The following is a 22,083-nucleotide window of genomic DNA, read 5'->3' as shown; positions in this document are numbered from 1 at the left end:
CGACGAACCGCACGCCACAGCTCTAGAAAGGCAAGTCCAAACACTTGCGGCAGCGGTTGAGCGCCTAATCAAGCAGAATCATGATCTAGAAGAGCAACTACGACAAAGGAATACACACCCAAGCGCACCAGAGGAAGACCAGGAAGGTGCTAGCGCGGATGGGAGGAACGCGGAAGGGCCTAAGGGTAGCAACACTCCGAGTAGACCAGAGCGGCAGGACACCAACCGGCCATCCATCTCGGACACCTTACCAACTCACATAGCAACTGAGATGCAGGAGATGAGGGAACGAATGGATGTGATGATGAACGCCCTCAATGGTCGAATCTCTAGCGACCTGGATGACCTAGTCCATAGAACAAATTCGCCTTTCACAGCGCTCGTAAGTTCATGCCTCCTTCCCCCAAAATTTCGCATGCCTTAGGTGGAGAATTATGATGAATCCAAGGACCCATTAGATCACTTGGAATCTTTCAAGACCCTAATGTATATTCAGGGTGTACTGGATGAAATCATGTGTAGGGCTTTTCCCACCACATTAAAAGGACCTGCGAGGGACTGGTACAGTAGGCTGATGCCTAATTCCATCGGCACTTTTAAGGAATTAGGCTCACAGTTCGTATCACACTTTATTGGGAGTCACCAGCATAAGAAGTCTACCGTGTGTCTAATGAACATTAGGCAACGAGAAGACGAGACTCTAAGATCATACATAGCCCGCTTTAACAAGGAAGCCCCCTTAATAGACGAGGCAGATGACAAGATACTTGTAGCAGCATTCACAAACGGGCTACAGAAGGGTTCCTATTTTCTCTGTATAAGAATGAGCCAAAGACTATGTTCGAAGTGTTTTACAGGGCAAAAAAGTACATGAACGCAGAGGATGCCTTACTGGCCCGAGAGGAAAGGCCTAGAAAAAGGGAAAGGCAGGAAGATACACGACAGGATAAGGGACAGAAGATGGCTAGAACTGGAGAGCGACGGGAAGATCAACGACCCAGACCGCCGGCAGGAAGATTCACGAACTTCACCCCTCTCACAGCCCCAATCGACCAAGTGTTAATGCAGATCAAGGATGAAGGAACCCTGATGTTTCCTGGCAAGCTAAAGGGAGATCCGAACAAAAGGCCAAAAGATAGATACTGCCGTTTTCATGGAGATCATGGCCACGATACAACAGATTGTTATGACTTAAAATAGTAAATTGAGGCCCTCATTAGGCAAGGAAGGTTGCAGAGGTTTGTGAGGAAGGAGAGAACAGATCAACTCCAGGAAAAAAATCCCCGACGGGAGAACGAGCATCCCAGACCACTTGTAGGAGACATACGGATGATTGTAGGGGCAATGCTTCTGCAGGGTCGTCTAAAAAGGCCAAAAAAAGCTATTTACGGATGGTTCAAAGTGTCCAGTTAACAGATTCCTCACCGAAAATGACGTGACGTGATTATCCCAGCATCGGGTTCTTGGAAGAAGATGCGCGACACCTTCACCACCCACATGACGACGCGCTCGTCGTCAGCATATGGGCAGGGGACTACAACATGCATCGAGTTCTAGTGGACAATGGAAGTTCCGCAGATATCCTCTACTACCCCGTGTTCCAGCAAATGGGGATTGGTAGAGAACGACTGGTCCCAACGAATGCACCCCTTGTTGGCTTCGGAGGGATAAGGGTCTACCCTTTGGGCGTCGTCACGTTATCTGTGATGGTCGGGGGTTACCCACAGCAAATAACCAAGGATGTAGATTTTCTTGTGGTCGACTGCTCTTCTGCTTGTAACGCCATCCTAGGATGGCCCACTCTCAATGCATGGAAGACTATTACCTCAAACCACCATCTAATGGTCAAATTCCCCCACCGAATACGGAGTTGGAGAGCTGCGTGGAAATCAGGTGGCTGCACGGGAATGTTACATCACCATGATGGAAATGGATGACCACCTACAAGCAATGAGCATCGAGGAACAGCGGACGGTGGCAGAACCGATGGAAGAGTTAGAAGAAGTACACCTGGATGATTCTAGGCCCGAACGAACCACAAGAATCGGCACCTTGGCTAGCCAAACAGTCTAACAAGTGCTCACATTATTCCTCAAGGAAAACCAAGATGTTTTTGCATGGAGTCACAAGGACATGTCGGGGATAGACCCGACGGTCATAGTTCACAGGTTAAACGTGTCACCCTCTTTCTCTCCTGTCCGACAGAAGAAATAAGTGTTCGCCCCTGAACGAGATCGAGCCATAGTAGAAGAAGTACGGAAGCTACAAGAAGCAGACTTCATACGCGAGGTGTACTACCCTGATTGGTTGGAAAATGTAGTAATGGTCAAGAAGGCCAATGGGAAGTGGAGAATGTGTGTTGACTTCACAGATTTGAATAGGGCCTGCCCTAAGGATAGTTACCCACCCCCACGTATTGACACCCTGGTAGACTCCACTGCAAGACATGAACTCTTGAGCTTCATGAATGCCTTCTCCGGCTACAACCAAATAAAATTGGATAAGGTTGATCAGGAGAAAACCTCGTTCGTAACGAGTCAGGGGCTTTTCTGCTACAAGGTAATGCCTTTCGGGCTTAAAAACGCAGGAGCCACATATCAGAGATTGATGAACAAGATGTTCACGTACCAAATTGGGTGAAACGTGCAAGTTTACATAGATGATATGTTGGTAAAAAGCGTGTGGGAGTCCGATCACCTAAGGGACCTCTAGGAGACTTTTGATACTCTTCGGTCATACAAAATGAAGCTGAATCTGAACAAATGCGCATTCGGAGTAACCACAGGAAAATTCTTGGGATTTATGGTATCCCAGAGGGGCATTGAAGTCAACCCGAAGAAGGTAAAGGCGATCATGAAACTATCTACTCCAAGGATAGTAAAGGAAGTACAAAGCTTGACCAACAAGGTCACAGCCTTGAATAGATTCGTATCAAGAGCGACAGACAAATGCCTCCCATTCTTCCGCACACTGAAGAGATCATTTGAATGGACAAACGAGTGCCAAAAGGCATTTGAAGATTTAAAAGTGTATCTCTCCGCTCCGCTGTTGCTCAGCCCATCTATGCCGGGGGAAGAATTATTCCTATACCTTGCCGTCTCCTCGGCAGCGGTCAGTGTAGCTCTTGTTAGAGAAGAAGGTAAGGTACAAAAGCCCGTGTACTTTATAAGCCGAGCACTGAAAGGAGCAGAAGAGAAGTACCCCCAGATGGAAAAACTCGCATTTGCTCTAGTAACCGCAGCTCGAAAACTCAAACCGTACTTTCAAGCGCATACCATAAATGTCCTGACAGATAAACCCTTATGAAGAGCAATGAGTAGTCCTGAAGCTACCGGACGGATGGCGCTATGGGCAATCGAGCTGAGCGAGTTCGATATCCGATACCAACCACGAGCAGTCGTGAAAGGACAGATATTGGCAGACTTCATTGCTGAATTCACTATCACAAAAGATCAGGGGGTAGAAGAGACGCCCATATGGAGAGTCCATACAGACAAATCTTCCAATAAACATGGTGGAGGTGTTGGAGTTGTACTCCACACCTCGAAGGGAGACAAGATCGAATGCATGATCCATCTGGACTTTGCTACTACCAACAACAAGGTGGAATATGAGGCCTTGGTAGCAGGATTAGACCTTGCGATAGCGGCAGGAGCTAAGAGTGTGGTCGTCTACTCCGATTCTCAAATCGTGACGAGTCAGGTTAATGGGAGCTATGACTGCAAGAATGAAAGGATGAAAAGGTATCTTGAGGAAGTGAAGGGTCGAACGAATAACCTCCAAATCAAGATGATTCAAATCCCAAGGGAGGAGAACCAAGAAGCCGACCGACTCGCGAAAGCAGCTTCGGCCGAACCTATGATCATCCCTAAACAGGTATTGTCCTTCATCCAGCCCTCATCATTATTAGATGATATTGCATGCAGGAGGTAGCAATGAGTGTTGTTGGACGCTCCAATAGTGGCGTATCTCAAGGAAGGCAAGCTGCCCGATAACAAAGAAGACGCAAGGAAGTTAAAGATCAAAGTTGCCCGGTTTGTTTTGATCAAAGACATCCTGTACAAAAGAGGATTCTCTTGACCATATCTAAGATGCCTCGGTTGTAAGGAAGCGGACTACGTAATAAGGGAGGTACATAAAGGAGTTTGTGGAAACTATTCTAGATCAAAGTCTTTAGTGCACAAGCTACTCCGTGAAGGATACTATTGGTCAACGTTGCAGAAGGATGCCCACACATACGTTAGAGCTTGTGACAAGTGCCAACGATTCGGCAACTTCATAAGGGAACCAATGAAAGAACTTACCCCCATGACAGCCCCTTGGCCGTTTGCACAATGGGGGTTAGACATTATGGGTCCATTCCTAACAGTGATGAGGCAGCTAAAATTCTTAGTAGTTGGTATTGACTACTTCACCAAATAGGTGGAAGTAGAGGCTTTGGCCACTATCACGGAGAAGATTATCCGTAGTTTTGTGTGGAGAAGTATTATTTGCAGATATGGAATTCCGAGGGTGCTGGTTTTGGACAACGGGAAACAATTTGACAACGACACATTCAGAGACTTTTGTTCCCAGCTTAGGATCAAGAATCACTACTCATCGCCCGTTCACCCATAGGCCAATGGACAGGTTGAAGTCATGAACCGGTCCTTGCTTAATATTATCAAGACCCGGCTCGAAGGGGTAAAGGGCATATGGCCGGACGAATTACCAAGTATTTTATGGGCGTACAGGACAACGGTGAGAACACCGACAGGGGAAACACCGTTTCAATTGGCGTATGGTAGTGAGGCTCTCATACCGGCAGAGGTGGGATTAACAAGCTACCGCGTGGAGAGCTACGACAAAAGCAAGAATGACGAAACTTTGCGTTTAGAGCTCGACCTTGTGGACGAAGTCAGGGCTGCAGCTGCACAGAGATTAGCGCGATACCAAGACCTGATGGCAAAGCATTACAACTCCAAGGTTAGGCACAGGGATTTCCAGGTGGGAGATCTGGTCTTAAGAAAAGTACTCGGCACTACAAAGGATGCCTCGCAAGGGAAACTGGGTCCTAACTGGGAAGGACCTTACAAGATCATTTCATGGCATAGGAAGGGAATGTACTACTTAGAGACACTAGACGGAAGAAAGCTGAGCCATCCATGCAACACAGAGCACCTGAAAAAATACTACCAGTAGATAAAGGGCAAAGACAACAGCAACATTTACCTCCTCATTTCCAGTTTATTTTTAGATAATCATAATTTTTTCTTCCTAAAGCCAACTTTTTTTTTATATTGAACAATATAGTCTACCAGTCTGTCATAATATGAGGAGTTTTATTCAGAACGTATGGCATATGTTTTGCTCAAAATCTACCAAGTCCACACAGTGGACGGATCATCCTACAAGGATGAAAATGTATTAAGTCCACACAGTGGACGGGTCATCCAAGAAGGGTGAAAAATATATAGTCCACACAGTGGACGGATCATCCTACAAGGATGAAAATGTATTAAGTCCACACAGTGGACGGGTCAACCAAGAAGGGTGAAAAATATATAGTCCACACAGTGGACGGATCATCCTACAAGGATGAAAATGTATTAAGTCCACACAGTGGACAGGTCATCCAAGAAGGGTGAAAGATTATCAAGTCTACATAGTGGACGAATCATCCAAAAGGATGAACATGTGTTAAGTCCACATAGTGGACGGGTCATTTAAGAAGGATGAAAAATATATAGTCCACACAGTGGATGGATCATCCAAGAAGGATGAAAATGTATTAAGTCCATACAGTGGACGAATCATCCAAAAGGATGAAATGCATCAAGTCCACCATGTGGACGAGTCATCAAAAGAAAGATAAAAATATATTAAGTCCACATAATGAACGGATTGCCCGATGAAAAATAAAAAACCAACAAGATTATAAAAAGAGAGCCATACATATCACCAAAACAAAGTTAACAAAAGGCAACGGTTGAAACCGGATAAATTGTTTTTGTTCACTACAAAATATACATCAATCCTAAACTATGATGGTATCCTCGTTGGCCTCAGGAGCTTCTGGTAATGGCTAGCGGGTGTCAACTTCAACAGATTCTTTATCATCAACCTTTGGGACCCCGCTGTCTCCAGGACCTTCATCGAAGAGCTCATCCGTCCCTTCAGAGTCGACGGGGCGAGCAGGGGTCTGGGCCTCGGCGTCTATGCTGATGTGAGCCAGGTTCAGATCCGGAAATGACGCCTTCACCTGACGGAGACAATCGTCAAACCCATCGCCAAAGAAGAGCCAAGCTCGGCCAGAAGGGATTTGGAGTCACGGTATTTCTTAACAGCATCAACTTTGGCTTGACGAATGTTGTCCTCGTTAGCTTTTACCGTCTCCCTCAGCAACTCTAACTCTTTCTCCAAATTCTCACGAGCTTGCTCGGACATTTTCAATTTTCCTTCATGAAGAATCCTCCAAAGTTTTAACTTGTCCAGTTCATCCACCGTCGCCTTCGCCTTTGCACGAACCCGCTTAAGAGCTCTCTCTTGGGCAAGACAACGGCCCATCAAGCCTTTGGCCATAAGGACCCCCTGCACCAATACCAATAGGTAAGTTCGAAGTACTAAGGAACAAGACGAAGCAAATATATGACAGGTAACGACCTGAGTTAAGCTAAACAAGCATGTTTCCCCCATAGCTTCAATAGCATGGTTTCCGAGATCCTCATAGTCTTCCTCCGTGATAATGGATCCGATTCGACAGAGAACATACTGGGGATCTTCCCGGAGCAGGACGGGCGGTTTTTCCTTGACGGGGTCAGGATTGGTCATCAAACCCTTACCCTTGCCTATTCCTAGCTTAGGAGGCAACCTTACCACGCCGGACCCTTGACCGGCAAGTAATCCCGTTACCAGCTTTTATTTTTTACTATGACGGTCCCACTTTTCAGTGGAAGGTCTCTTTGTAGCCGGGAGAGACGGACCCGTCTTGGGAGGAAGATCACCTCCTTGTTTTTTCTTGGCTGCCTGCTATTTGATAATGGCCCTTCTCCTTGCATCATCCATTTCTGCAAAAGAAGACGGTTAAAAGTAGTATAAGTAAAATAACGACGGGAGGATTAAAAAACTTACGTTTTCGTACTCCTGCATCGTATCGACGGGCGGTAGTTGTAGGCTCTGGACCATCACAATACCAGTACAGCGTGTCTAAGGTGACGAGCTTTATCCAAGTCCTCTCCGACAACTTAGTTTTTTGAAATATTTTCTCCAAAAAGCCAAATTGCTCTGTTGTAATAGGTGGACAGTCCCTCGCTGAAAAAAAAATTAAAAAATAATAATAATAATAATAATTCCATAAAAAGAAGGGGTGAACGGTTAAGAATAAGACGGGCTCATACTGGACGGGGGCATTATCCCCCAAGTTTTATCTACTGGCATGTGTTCATCGTCACCCGGATGACTCATCCAGTTATCTCCCCGAAGGAAGAAGTATCGACCCTTACAGTTGCGATTGGAGTCTGGGGTCTCGGACACTAGCCTAAGCACCAAACTCCTCGGCACAAAGCTATACATGCCCTTCAACTTGGTAATCTCAGACGGACGGTAACAATGAAAGAACTCTTCCATTGTTAACCGTCTCGCCCCATCAAACATTACACCGTACAAGACCTCGACGCTCAGGAAAACCCTCCAAGCATTGGTGAGATCTGAGTGACGGCCAAACCCAGGTATTGAAGAAGATGATGGTGGAAGGCACTCAGAGGAAAACGCAGGTCAGCTTTTAGCATCTGCTCGTAAACACCGACGTCTTCAAGACCATCGTAATAACATTTCTCTGACTTAAAGGGTAGACGGATGGGTATGGTGTTGGGTATTTGGTACTTTTGCTTTAGTGTATTGAAGTGCGCTGGCTTGATGGAGGAAACGAAGTTGTTCACCGTCCACAAGGGGAGCAGGATGAATTCTCTGAAACCATCAGGGCCTATGACGGATTGGATCGGTGAATCTATACCATCTAAGTCATTGTTCGAGTCATACTCTGACTCGTCCTCATCCTGCCCTTCATCTTCCACATGGGAAGGAGAGCTGGCTGATGGTTCCCTCTCTTCGCTAGAGGTGTCTTGGTCTGCTTAACCTGACGGGAACACCTCTTTGTAGCCCGCTCCCTCGCGGACATAAGACTGACTACTTGACGCCTCACTAGACATCTGACACCTACAGATGACGGGTAAAGGAAACCTAAGACTCTAGATCTGTACTGACAATAGACCAACATGCAAAAAAAAGAACAAAAACTAAGTAAAGAAGGTACTCACAGGTGGACGGCAAGGAAATGCGACGGACGAGCTAAGAGAACGCTGAATCTCAACTTCTAGAGGCGACGGATCACACAATGTGGACGGTTGCGCTCTGATCAGGAGAAAATTTTCCAAAGTGTAAAAATGAAAACGGTGGACAATATATATAGACGGAACGGCGTGGTAAACGAAGGGGCACATCGATTCCAACAAACAACCAATAGAGTACCACCACGTGTCCCTGACACAGTTATGATATCGTTCCAACCTCTTCGTCAATACACACTTATCAAGTGTCAAAATTAACTGTCATTCCTTGAAACTGACGAGGAAAGTTGATGGTCTCAAGGAATGAGGGGGCAACTGAAGAGGAATAAAATGAGCACGACAGGTCTACGTGGTGGATGTGACAACACGGGGATGACGGATTGATTGTCAACAACCAGGGAGCTCGGATCCATAGAGGACGGATAGATATAGCACATTAGTCATTGGTTCCATTAATTCTAGAATAGGGTTCTCACTTTACGACTAAGTCTGGTATGACTTTGCTTGATCTCCGCAAAAACGTGCATAAGAAGAATCCTTGTGTCACACATTTAAGCCTTGATCAAGGGACTCCTACAAGGAAAAGAATTCTGGGAGGTGTGGAAAAGGAAAGAGTTCTAATTCTATAAGGAAATGACTTCATGAACAAAGCACGGAAGTGAAAACCCTACACTACTATAAATACCTTAAAACCCTCATAAATCAAGGTACGCATTATTAACTCGACTCTAGCATTTTAGGGTTGTGAAAAACTCTAATTTGACATTCGGAGGGTTTTTGGCCGGCACCACTCCGGTGCTCTCTGTTAGGTCTTCTCTTTTCGTTTTGTAGGTGTTGTTTCGATTTGGGAGTGCTTGCAGCTTACTGGTGATTTTTTCGGCATCATCAACAAACTTCAATGATCTTTTGCCCGTTGGCCCGTCAGCTATGCTTTTGCTAATCTAGCATGTTAACTGTCACTCGTGCCATTTATGGGGATCTCATTTAATGTTTGTTGTAACTGTCCATTACATGAATGATGGTGGTTTTTCTCCTCTTTAGGTTTAGTTATCCATTACAACACATTTTATTTCCACTAATAAAGATTACCATTCATATTGTAATTCCCTTTTAGTGTACCACGTGTGTTCTTACAAATAAGATGTGAGTTTACAAGTAAAACGTGAGAAGAATAAGGAGTAAGGCATAAGGAGTGTGGGGATTGTAAATGAAAGAAGTTGAGGAACTGTGAAGTATATGAGATCGTAGAAAGTTGATGAGTGTGAAATGAGTAGTTGAAAAGATAAAAATGAATTGAGAGTTTAAATAGGCGAAACAAGAGTTGGTGATAATTTTGCACCCATGAATGCATGGTAGCAAAATCTGCAGAGAATGTTAAAAAATTAAAGATTAAGAAAAAGAATGTGATTAGAATCAAGAATAGTATATTAGTATGCATGAGAAATATGAAAAAAGAAGAAGTAATATGATTCAAGCATAGTATGCTTTAGGCGTGGCAAATGAAAGAAAGTTACTAGGAAAGTACATGCATGGATATGTTTTTTTCCCCCTTGCTTTTTAAAAATAAATTGGTTGCTAGTTTAAAAAAAGAAAAAGAGAAATGGGCACTTACATTGTCAATTTAAATGATTTTTTTTTTTTTAAATTGGCCAATTTTTCAAAAAAAATCTAGTTAAAAAATTGGAAATCATCGCATTGTCAAAAAAAAAAAAATTAAAAGGATTTTTTAAGGAAATCAACATTCACGTTACCAACTTCAAAAAAAAGAAGAAAAAAAAAAGAAGAGGATAATAGCACTATGAATTTTAAAGAAAAAAACACTTTAAGAAAAGAAAAGAAAACAAAAAAGAAACAAACAATTTTTATTGTCACTTTCAAACCAATTTTTTCACGGGCCAAAAAATTTGTTAAATGATAGTTTTATTTTGTGGGTTTGGCTTAGGTCAAATATCTTGTGCATTGAACCCTATGAATATTGCCATGTATCTAAGAATTGTCACATGTCAGCATCCTAGTGGGGTTTTTTTTTTTTTTTTTAGAGATAATTACAACATGCTGCTAATCCCGCAACTCGAATCTTTTCCCCCTAGACCCCCAAGCACTTTGTGCATGGGAAAGTGCCAATTCAACTACAAGGCCTTCAGCGCATCCTAGTGGGGTTAGTCTACAAAACACACATACCCAGGCCAAGCCTCTCCCATATTTTTTCATAAGCATCCATTTTAACTACCCTCTCAAAAGAAATAAATAAAAAGGAAGAGAAGAGAGGATGGGTGATGATTAGAAGATAGGGATAAAAGAAGAGGGTATAAAGATTGTATTTAAAAAAAATTTATTTTACTATCTCAAAAGTCACTTTATCTATTATACTATACTATTTTATAATACACCCAACATCTCAACTTTTAGAGATTAAGTGTTACATAATTAACAATTTATAAAGGAAAAGTAATTTTCTCGTCTAAGGTTTCTCTCTGAGAGACCGAAGCATAGAAACCCTCACTACAAAAAAATGGGGTTATCCCAGCGTTTTCAAAACCGCTGGGATAGCCCCAAAAAGCGCTGAGGTAGGGTCAAAATTTCTATCCTTGCGTTTTTTTCCTGGCACTTTAAACCGCCGCGCAGTAATAGTCGGTATAGGGTCGCTGGACCTATACTAGCGTTTTTTAAAAGCGCCGGGAAAGGCATATGCCCTATCTCAGCGCTTTTGAAAGCGCTGGTATAGGTCTTTTAAATTATATACATTCATGACCTATACCAACGCTCCCAAAAGCGCTGGTATAAGCCTTTTAAATTATATGCATTCAAGACCTATACCAGCGCTTTTGGGAGCGCTGGTATAGGTCATGAATGTATATAATTTAAAAGACCTATACCAGCGCTTTCAAAAGCGCTGGCATAGGTCGTGCCTATCCTAGCGTTCCCAAAAGCGCTGGGATAGGTCTTGAATGATCAAAATTTAAAAGGACCTATGCCAGCACTTTCAAAAGCGCTGGTATAGGTCTTTTTTTTTAAAATTTTCATAGCACCTATGATGAACCACAATTCATATTTTCCAATAGCAAATACAATACCACATTAAATGATAATAAACCAAAACACATAACTCAAAACATATGATCCATAAAAACAAAGAACTACATTCATTGTTTTGATAATTCACACACCAGCAACAGCAAAGCTACAACAACAAAACACATTGTTTGCAATTGTCTACCATTAAAACAAAAGTTTAAAGTACCTAACCTGATAAAATAAAACAAAAAATACCATACAATAACTTGCAGATCACTTATAACAAAACTTAACTACATTGACTTACTAAACAAAATTACAAAAAACCATACAACTGTAATTTTATTTTGGTCTTCATATAATAACTTTGGAATATTGTTTGTCATACATTACAACAGAAAAAGGTATTGAATGAGGTAAGTAAAATAATGAAATAGATAAATAGTACCTAAAAGATGCACTAAAGACGAATAAATTACTTTATAATTGTCCGCTATCTAATCTCTTCAGCAGTTCCATCTCCTCCTCATTGGAAACTTTAGGATCAATATAGCACAACTGGAAGTATGAAACAAAAACAGAATATCATGCCCACCATCAAATTGTAGTAAGACCAAGTACCAAAGTTTACCATAGACATATAACCCCTCTATTTATGATAATTTTCAATACATAACAATTAAGATATCAAATTCACTATCAAAAAGAGAGTATTAGAACTTACTGTAAGTTCCCAAGTACAGATATTTGTTACCACAAACTCTTCCAATTCTTGCTTCCCAATGCCCATTATGGTGATGCCTATCAAAATTCAACAATAAATCCAAGATGAACATATATTATTTGAGAAAAACTGATTTCATAAATCAAATTTTCCTACAAAAGTTCTTCGGAAACCATACAAAGTGTTATCACTTTGGACAAATATAAGACTCCGATTCTTATGTCTTATCAATCAATGTTGCTTGGTAAAAAATATTAACAATTAAATAATTAAAAATCCACAACTCAATTATAATTTCTCACCAACCAGAAACAATTAAATCCAAGCCTCTAAACTCGCACTCTGAAATATCAGCTTTATTCACCACCAATCCCCATTACATTTTACACAAGAAGAGCCTCAAAACCCTAGAATCAAATTGATACCATCTAAAAGAAACCCAAATCTATACAGAAACAAATTGATACCCATATTAATATTTATTAAAAAAGCATAGAAGAATTACAGAAATTAAAATAAATTGACCCATAAAAAATTAATTACCTAAACATCACAGGGAACACATAAAATACTGTGCTTCACACTTCAATTGAAATATTTAAAAGATGTGATCAATATCAATTATAACAACTATAACACCCATCCAAAAGTCTCATAAGTGGATAACTTTGTATGTGTATGTACAAGAACGAGTATGTTTTTGTGTGGGGGCCCATGTCCACACGTGTGTAATCAACATGTAATTTTAAATGGAAACTAAAACATTCTTTGTATAACCATCCTTCCTTACTCTTTCACAGTTCTCATTTCACAACAATTTCAGCATAGTTAAGATGAATTTCCCAAATTTTCCAAAAAAAACACACACACACACATGCACACACAAAACACTAAACATGTGTCGTGAATTCTATTTTCCCCTCCTTTTCTACTCAATTTTCCCAGCAACCAAACAAAGTTAGTTCTATAGAAAATTCACAATTCACTTAAACACACACATGGAGTCAAAAGGCTTTAAAATGGAGGATGAAATGTTTGAGAAAGTGTAACAATAAGTTAAGAAAATTAATAAGAAAAAAAATAGTTGAAAGAGGGAAAGATAGAGTTGGAAGTAAGTAGATGATTTGCAGAGATAAATACAATACAAAGCAGTAATGCACCAACTGACTTAATGTGATTTTCAAAATAATAAAGTTGGGATTACCTAAATGTCCCTGGCCCAATCTATAGGATCATTGACAACAATATAAAGACAAGTGGATAAGATTAGGTGATGTAGAGGTACCACACCCCTTAAGCAGCCGATTTGACAGGGGCAGCTAAATGGGTATGTCACCTCCCCCCCACCCCACTTGTCTAAATACCCCCACTCCCTTTGGAAAATTCAAGTACAAAAATTCCCTTCTCTTCTTTTTAGGCATTTCTCCCTCTCTCTTTCCCCTTTACAAAACCCCTCTAAAACTGAAACTCCAACCATTTTCCTCCATTTTTCCACTATCAAGAACCCATAGGTAAGCTTCTAATGCCCTTTGTAAACGTGAGATGGTGTAATTTCTTTCATAGCCACACCATCCTCCTTTTTATGTTGTACACGAATACTTAAACAATAGCTACCAATATAACTCATTGATGGAAGGAGTGTTAAAAAAAATCTAAAATTTAAATTGAAGGAGTCCCTAGTCTAGCCTAAAAGAAGGTTGGGTTCTCCTTCAAAGAATTTTCTATAACGAAACAAGAAATATTGTTATCCATGTTTGTAATACAACCCAAAAGGACTATTCCAATCACAAGAAATATTGGGTTCTTCGTCTTGCTTAATTTCTAACTACCAAAACTAAATTTTCATAGCAAAAATAGATTTATTTTTTTCCTAAAGTGGGAGAGAACCAGATGATTCACAAGAGAAACCCCAAGGAATCCAAGACAATTTGTGTTACGCTACCTTTGTATGTGGTGGTGGGTCACACCAGGATCTTTCTCCATGGAATAGATTCAATAGATATGAAGTAGATCCAAAGTTTGAGTCCGAATATAGACTCACTTGAGTTGCCTCCCTCAGCAGCTCAAGGTTCACTAGTATCCCTTGTGAGGCTGGGAAACTATGGCTCACTATGATCCCCTCCATCCAGCAGGTAGGATGCTACTATGGTCACGCCCAGATAGGATTGACCAACGATCACCCCCCCCCCCCCTCTACCCTTTTTTTGTTCATCAAAAAATCTATTTTACACATACTCAAAAAATAACTATAATTGTAACTTCAAATAACGATTTCAGTTGCTTTTTTAGGATTTGTATAAAACAGTTTTGGGCAACAAGATGAACTTTTTATTTCCTACTTAAATTTTACAAATATACACATGGTCACAGCACCCAAAAAGCACCCCCACAATTCTCTCTCCCTTTCTTATACAGAGGACACACAAATCAATGGCACTTGCAAGAACTTAACAATATAAATCTAACCATAAAAAGCATAAAAAAATAAATTATAAAGAAAAGACATCCTACACCTACCGGTACCAACCAGCTTTGCAAATTTATAACAGTCGATTTTACTTTGTAAAAAAGAAACTTCTTTTGTTTTGGAAAACAAACCAACTTATTTTCAAAAGCAAGTAAAGGAATCAACTTTCTCCAAGAGTTCCAAACATAACCTGGCGGAAACCCCACTTTTAAGATAAATACAAAAGAACTATAGACCAAAATTTTCAAGCAAAAAACCAAGAGGAAAACAATAAAATAAAATAAAATAACATTACTTTGTAAAATGGCTAATAAAGTAATAAATAGCACAAAGAGGAGACCAAAAGCACTAGCAAAGGGTCATGAAAAATAATCCCATGGAGAAATTATTTACACACACACACACACACACACACATATATATATATATATATATAAACATAGTAAAGTTAAAATTAAGAAAGAAAGAAAGAGAAAAATAATAATACATACAGGGACGTGAGAGTCTCTAGCTTTTCTCTTGGCATCAGTAGCAAAGAAGACAGTGTAGACAAGGACAAAAGTGACAACAATCTCAGCACCAAGGCCATCACCATTGGTGTAGCCATGGTTCACAATGTTGGCTCCACCACCATTGCTCTCATAAAATAAAAGGTTGGTCACTTGGTCCAAAACCCTTCACAACCCCAGCTTCAAAGATAGCTCCAAGGCACAAGCTCCAGCGACGAATAACAAAAAAAAAAAAAAGGAAGGTTTATTCGTCACAAGCTCCAGCGACGAATCCGGTGAGTTGTGTGTGGATGTGTGCGATTGGGTGGAGGAGTGATCTGAATAGATGAATCTAAAAATGAGCACAGAGAGAGAGAGAGAGAGAGAATGAGGTTTGCTTGTGAGAAATGAGAAAAGAGGAGGCAGCTGAAGTGAGAAATGTAGAGATTAGGGTTTTTTTTTTTAAAGTTATTGTATAAAACGACGTAGTTTTATGTTATAAGGGGAGCAAAAAAATATTAAATGTGTTTAGTAAGGTTCGAACTTGGGCAACATATTATTCCACGCTTGTCTTACCACTAAACCACTAGTACTCTTCTTTAAGTATTTTGTACATAATAATATTTAATACATATCGATTCGATAGGCTTTTTTTTTTAGTGGTCCTATTTTGTAGCAAAAAAAATGTGTTTTTATTTTTTATATATAATTTTTATTTTGAAAATTTAATTTATAAGTGAGGTTTTTTTTTAGTGGTTCTATTTTGTAGCAAAAAAAAAAAGTGTCTTTATTTTTTTTTATATATATAATTTTTGTTTTGAAAATTTAATTTATAAGTGGATAAAGAAATTTGAAAATAAATAAGAGAGTGACCCTATTTTTTAGACAATGTTTTAGTAGTAGTTAGAGATATATTTTTAATGGATTGTCTTTTAGTTTTGTCTCTACTTAAATATAGGGATGTACATTTTAGAACCATGAAAATGAGGAATCTAATTTATCTATACTACTAGTTAAGGGGCTTCCCTTGTTTGGATTCCTCAATTTTTATGCCTAAAATACCCTTAAATTCATCTGTTTGTATAGCTTAAATAATAGGGTTAGACATGTAAAATTAGTAATTTAAAAACTCCTAGTTTTTAGCTAAATTTAAAAAACAAATAAATAAACAATTTTTTTCTCCCACCTCCACATTTCACTCTCACGTTAGTAGTCAAGTACTAATACAACTTTTTTTTTAAATAAATAAATATAAAACTGTTTTATTTTCTCACATAAACATACTCTTTTTTTTTCTAATTGCCAAAATGAAATTGTTTGCAACTTTTTATCACTAAACGGTTTTAAAATTTTCAAAAGTTTGACACATTTTTTTCCTAAAAATTTGCTTACATTATCACTATTTAGATATATTCCACACACTTTTTACATATCCTACACATATCCTAAATTAAATAACTAAATAAAAAATAAAATCCCACGTTCACCCATCTTCCTAAAATTTAGCATACCTCTTCAAATTCCAAGTACACGTTCTCCTATTTGAATTCAATTTTTTTTTTCTAATTTCAATTGAAGCTTTACTCTTAACTTCTAATCATTATCTTTTATTTTTATTAAAAAAAAATTAATTGTTCAAAATTCTTTCTTATTCCTTAACTAACCACCAATATTCCCAGCAAAAATTTTATCAAAAAATATATATATATCTATTCCCAAAAAAAAAAAAAAGAAGTTAACAATTGGATAAGATAAACTACGATGAACTATCGCTTTAAAAAAAAAAACTGCCTACAAAAAACACAACTTCAAACTTCCACCCATTATCATTAAGCAGTTATAATGTTCTCCCTCCATCCCTATCCTCCATAGCAACAACTATTTTGAGGGGTATTTTGGTCATTTTATAGGTTTAGAGGTGTTTTGGTCGTTATAGGTTTAGAGGTATTTTGGTCGTTTTGGTCATTTTTTAGGTTTAGAGGCTATTTTGGTCATTTTTAGGTTCAATGGGTAGTTTGGTAATTTTTGAGGTTTTGAAGTATTTTAATCTGTAGAAATGATACTTGGATCATAATTAGGTCAAACTGGGTACCTATTTAAAACCCAATAAACATTAATGTTAATTGGGTTAATACCCATTTAACCCAATTAATAATTGAGTGGGTTTAGGTCTCATACTCTTATTTAAGTAGGCGGGTTTGGGTGGGCAAATGGATTTGGGTTGACTTTGTCACCCCTAGTCATAGGGGTGCTTTTGTCATTTTCAAGTTTTTAGGATGTATTTCATTCATTTCGATATTTTGGGGGTATTTTGGTCATTTTTTATGTTTCGGGGGTGTATTAGTCCTTTTTTGGGTGTCGAGTGTGTTTTGGACATTTTGTCTTTCTAGGGGCATTTTGGTCATTTATCAGACTTATAGGGGTATTTTGGTTTTATTTTGGCTAGCTTTCGTCACAAGGGGTACTCCGGTCATTTTCGATGTCTTATGGGGTGCTTGGGTCCTTTTTTATGTTTTGGGGGTATTTCAGTCATTTATGTCCATTTGGGGGTATATCAGTCTTTTTCTAGGTATCGGGGGTGTTTTTGCCCTTTTTTGATGTTTTAGGGGGTACTTTGGTCTTTTTTTAGGTTTAGGGGAGTATTAGCCATTTGATAATTAATAAATCCCTCCACAAGTATAAGTGTTTGTGAGGTGTGGGGGGCAAAGGCGGGGTTCAAATCTCCAGAAGGGAGTTTCACACACATATACACTTAGATTAGGTTAGAGTAGAAATTCTATCTTGTATAAAAAATAAATAAATAAAAAATCCCTATAGGTGACCTATCCCAGCGCTTCCAAAAGCGCTGGAATAGGGCTCTCTCTGTAAGGGAATGGAGTGACCCTATACCAGCGCTTTTCGAAGCGCTGGGATAGGGTCACTACATTCCATAATGGAGAGGACCTGTCCCAGCGCTTATAAAAGCACTGGGATAGGGTCACTCCATTCCATAATGGAGAGGGACTTATCCCAGCGCTTTTTGAAGCACTGGGACAGGTCCCTCTCCATTATGGAATGGAGTGACCCTATCCCAGCGCTTAGAAGCACTAGAATAGGTTGACCCTATTCCAGCGCTTTGAAAAGCGCTGGTATAGGGTCATTCCATTCCCTTATTGAAAGAGACCTGTCCCAGCGCTTTTGGAAGCGCTTGAATAGGGCCACCTATTCCAGCGCTTTTAGAAGCGCCGGGATAGGTCTTTCCCATAAGAGAAATTAGTAACCGTATTCCAGCGTTTTTGAGCTTCCTATACCAGCGTTTTTTAAAACCGCCGCTATAGGCCTCCTATTGCAGCGATTTGTAAAGCGCCGGTTTTGAGTCGCCATAATAGAGCTTCATCTATTGCGGCGGTTTTTAAAAGCGCTGGGATAGGATGATTTTTTTGTAATGCCTATTATCTTGCTTGGAATGAGACCTCCTCCCCTCTGCTACTAGCGATCAGCAGTAGGGTTATACCATCTTTTCCTCCTAAGTATAGAAATCACACTTGCCCTTTTCATCCTTTTCTCTCTGCTCTACAACCCACACAATGGAAGAAGTTCTTAACGACTAGAAGAAGCTCTCCTTGACAGATACAGAGGGTGCCAAGATTAGTTTGACAAAATCGAAGAACTTGAATAGCAAAGAATATGTGCTTGCTGCCAGATTCCTCACGAGAAGAGCCCTAAACGTGGAAGTGATAGGGCGAACTTTCAAACCCCTGTGGAGATCACGTAAGGAGTTCAAAATTAGGGAAGCAGGAGACCACGTTCTCCTTTTCGTGTTTGAAATGGAGTCCGGCGCGAAACGAGTCCTAGCAACAGAGCCGTGGTCCTTTGATAAGCATTTAGTCTTGTTGTAACATTATGATGGTTCTATCCCAGCACGATCCCTGCGCTTTACAAAGGTGCAGTTTTGGGTGCAACTCCATGGCTTACCGATGCGCATGTTAGACCCTGAAACAGCCATTGAATTGGGTGAAACTATAGGACCAGTCTCACCATCGGAGAACTTGAAGGAGATGATAGGAGGAGATTTTCTGCAGGTCCGAGTTGAGGTAAACGTGTCAAGACCTCTCTGTTGTGGCCGTAAGGTAATATTGGAGAATGGCAAAGAAATCTGGGTGGCCTTCAAATATGAAAAACTTCCGAATTTTTGTTATGTATATGGAATGGTGTCCCATGATGACAAGGAATGTGAGGTGTGGCTGGCTAGTAAGGGAACGATCTCTGTAGAAAAGCGAGAATATGGCGCATGGCTTCAAGCTTCACCCTACAACTCCGGGAAAGCTCATTTTACCACGGTATCAAGTATGGGCGATGGGCTTGGCGAGACAGAGAAGGCGAGACAAACTAAGGTTTCAACACCTTCCCCAGTAATGGCAGCCACTCCAGTCGTCGACGTTGAAAGCCAGTGAGTCCTTGGCGGCGCTGATACAGGGGACGCTTCTCATGTCCCACGTATGGAAACACCAAATTTAGTGGCGGGTAATCCGGTGCCTATTATCAATAATCCTGTCCCAAATCCGGAGGTAATTAATTCCGTACCAATTTCATCTTCTTGCCTTGCTAATCTCCCGGATTTTGAAATTCAAATCCAGGAAATAGACACGGCAATAATGAAGTTTGATCACCAAATATCGGCACCGATCTTGGAGACAGCTGGCAGTCCGCACTTATTGGTCCCGCATGAGTATGAGTTGCAAATTACAGAGGAAACAAATGAGGCTAACACGCAAGATCTTTATCCCCACGTGGCAGACTCAAGCCATGCACTTAATTCAGAAACCAACACCCTACGTAAGTGGAAAAAACTAGCTTGTGACATTCACATGATGACTGACCAAACTTCTTTCAATACTGCTACCAAACGTGGGAGAGAAGCAGAAAATGATGCTCAACCTGAGTTACCTTTGAAAAAACTTCAGGTTTCAAGGGAGGATGCACAAGAACTGTCAATGGCGGAGTTATTGATCATAATGAGTCTCCTAGTATGAAACTATCGCAGGCTTGGGAACTTGCATACAGAAAAAGAGCTTGAAGTGTTGATTCGAGCTAAAGATCCCTCTATCGTGTTTTTAGCCAAAACATGGGCAGATGAAACTAGACTTAAAGATATTCAGCAGAGCATCAAGTTTGACAATTTATTTTTCATAGAGAGACACAGTAGAGCGGGTGGCCTGGCCTTGTATTGGAAAAATTCTCTTGACCTTCACATTGATTCTTTCTCCAAGTACCACATAGACTCCATCATAAACAAAGGGAATGATGAGGCATGGCATTTCACAGGATTCTATAGAGAGCCGGTGACTAACAGAAGAAGCGAAGCTTGGAACAGACTCAAACAACTCAATAGTCGAATTAAACTCCCTTGGCTATGTGCAGGGGACTTCAATGAGTTGACTCGAGCCTCAGAAAAGATGGGAGGTAGCAATAGAAACCAGTCTCAAATGCAACTCTTCAGGGAAATCATTGGTGACTGCGGATTCATTGATCTCAGTTTTGTGGGTTCTCCATTCACTTGGCGGAAGCATTCTGCTGATGGGCACTTTATTTGGGAAAGGTTAGACCGCGGGTTAGCCAACAATGACTGGTTTTTGAAATTTTTGGGTTTAAAGGTGCACCATCTTCACTCCGATACCTCAGACCATAGTCCGCTATGGATCACACCTGATGGCCTTAATCTTCCATCATTTGCTAAGCCCTTCCGATTTGAGGAAATGTGGCTTTCAGACAGGGGTTGCTCAAAAATAGTAGAAGTCGTGTGGTGTTCTGATGATGAGAGGTCAGACGTGGCAGTGATGGTCACAAACAAAATCAAGAAATGTGGGAAGGAACTGAGTTGGTGGAACCGGACCTACTTTGACAACGTGAGACAAGAGTTGGCAAAGAAAAGAAAAGAGCTTATAGAAGCAAAGAAGGTGGCCATGCAATCTGGATGCAATCAGAGGGTCAGAAGCATAAATTAAGAAAGGCATTTTAATGCTAACTGACAGGGAGAATAGGCTTTGGTTTAAAAGGTCAAAGGTGCTATGGGCATAATTTGGAGATTGAAATTCTAAATATTTTCACAGCCACGCCTCACAAAGAATGAGAAACAAATATGATCCAGAAAATCCAAGATAGCAATGGTCAATGGAAAACGGATAAAGATGAAATAGTTGACTGTTTAGTACACTATTACAAGGGAGCTTTTTTCAGCAACCAACACTCAGTTGTGTGATTTGGCCACAAACTCCATCCAGAGGGTCATAACGGATGACATGAATAGACAACTTTCTGTGGAATTTTCAAAATGGGAAGTGAAGCAAGCCATCAATCAGATGGCTCCACTCAAAGCTCCAGGGCCAGTTGGTCTACCTCTCCTCTTTTACCAACATTACTGGAATTTAATTGGTGATGATATCTCTAATTCTGACCTCCATTTTTTAAATTCTACTTCTCTACCTGAAAATCTCAATCACACTTTCATCACTGTTATTCCAAAAAAGAAGAATCCTGAATCTGCTGCTGATTTCAAACCTATAAGTTTGTACAACGTGTTATACAAAATTTTCTCAAAAGTTCTAGCAAATAGACTTAAGAAAATTTTGCCACATATTATTGTTGAACAGCAAAGTGCTTTTACTAAGAGTCGTCTTAGTTCTGACAATATTTTGGTAGCTTTTGAGTATCTTCATAGTATGCATAATCATAAAGGAAATGAGAATTTTATGGAAATAAAACTCGACATAAACAAGGCCTACAACATGGTGGAATGACACTACCTAGAATCAATAATGGTGAAGATGGGCTTCTCAGAGCACTAGATTAAATTGCTCATGCTTTGTGTTCAAACAGTAACTTACTCGATCTTGGTTAATGGAGAACCAAAATGCATGATCAACCTTCTATAGCCATTCGTCAAGGAGATCCCCTCTCTCTCTTCCTCTTCCTACTTTGCACAGAAGGTCTTCATGGACTCATAAACCAAGCTGCAAACCAAGGTGACATTAAGGGTTATTCACTTTGCAAATATGGCCCAAGATTAACTCACCTTTTATTTGCAAA

General features: G+C 40.2%; 1 protein-coding gene and 1 long non-coding RNA gene across 2 annotated transcripts; one reads left to right on the top strand and one right to left on the bottom strand.

The window, feature by feature from the left end:
* Positions 1-11,427: 11,427 nt before the first annotated feature.
* LOC142617996 (uncharacterized) lies at positions 11,428-15,451 on the bottom strand. The gene is made up of 3 exons (XR_012841131.1): positions 15,022-15,451; positions 12,064-12,140; positions 11,428-11,897 (listed from the first exon to the last, which is right to left on the bottom strand). It is a non-coding gene; the product is annotated as an uncharacterized LOC142617996 (long non-coding RNA).
* Positions 15,452-19,496: 4,045 nt separating this feature from the next.
* Positions 19,497-21,794, top strand: LOC142616293 (uncharacterized). Its single transcript, XM_075789172.1, has 3 exons — positions 19,497-19,987; positions 20,042-20,984; positions 21,279-21,794. The coding sequence occupies exons 1-3, from the start codon at positions 19,497-19,499 to the stop codon at positions 21,792-21,794; spliced, it is 1,950 nt and encodes a 649-aa protein (XP_075645287.1).
* Positions 21,795-22,083: the final 289 nt, after the last annotated feature.

Source organism: Castanea sativa, chromosome 11, assembly GCF_040712315.1.
Source record: "Castanea sativa cultivar Marrone di Chiusa Pesio chromosome 11, ASM4071231v1".
NCBI lineage: Eukaryota > Viridiplantae > Streptophyta > Magnoliopsida > Fagales > Fagaceae > Castanea > Castanea sativa.
The sequence above is the reverse complement of the archived record's forward strand: the minus strand, read 5'-3'. Positions and strand labels throughout refer to the sequence as shown.

Coding starts and splice junctions, on each gene's coding strand:
- LOC142616293 (XM_075789172.1), top strand. CDS start 19,497: ATGGAAACACCAAATTTAGTGGCGGGTAATCCGGTGCCTATTATCAAT. Junction 19,988..20,041: donor AGGGAGGATGCACAAGAACT/GTCAATGGCGGA, acceptor AAACTATCGCAG/GCTTGGGAACTTGCATACAG. Junction 20,985..21,278: donor AATCTGGATGCAATCAGAGG/GTCAGAAGCATA, acceptor AACTCCATCCAG/AGGGTCATAACGGATGACAT.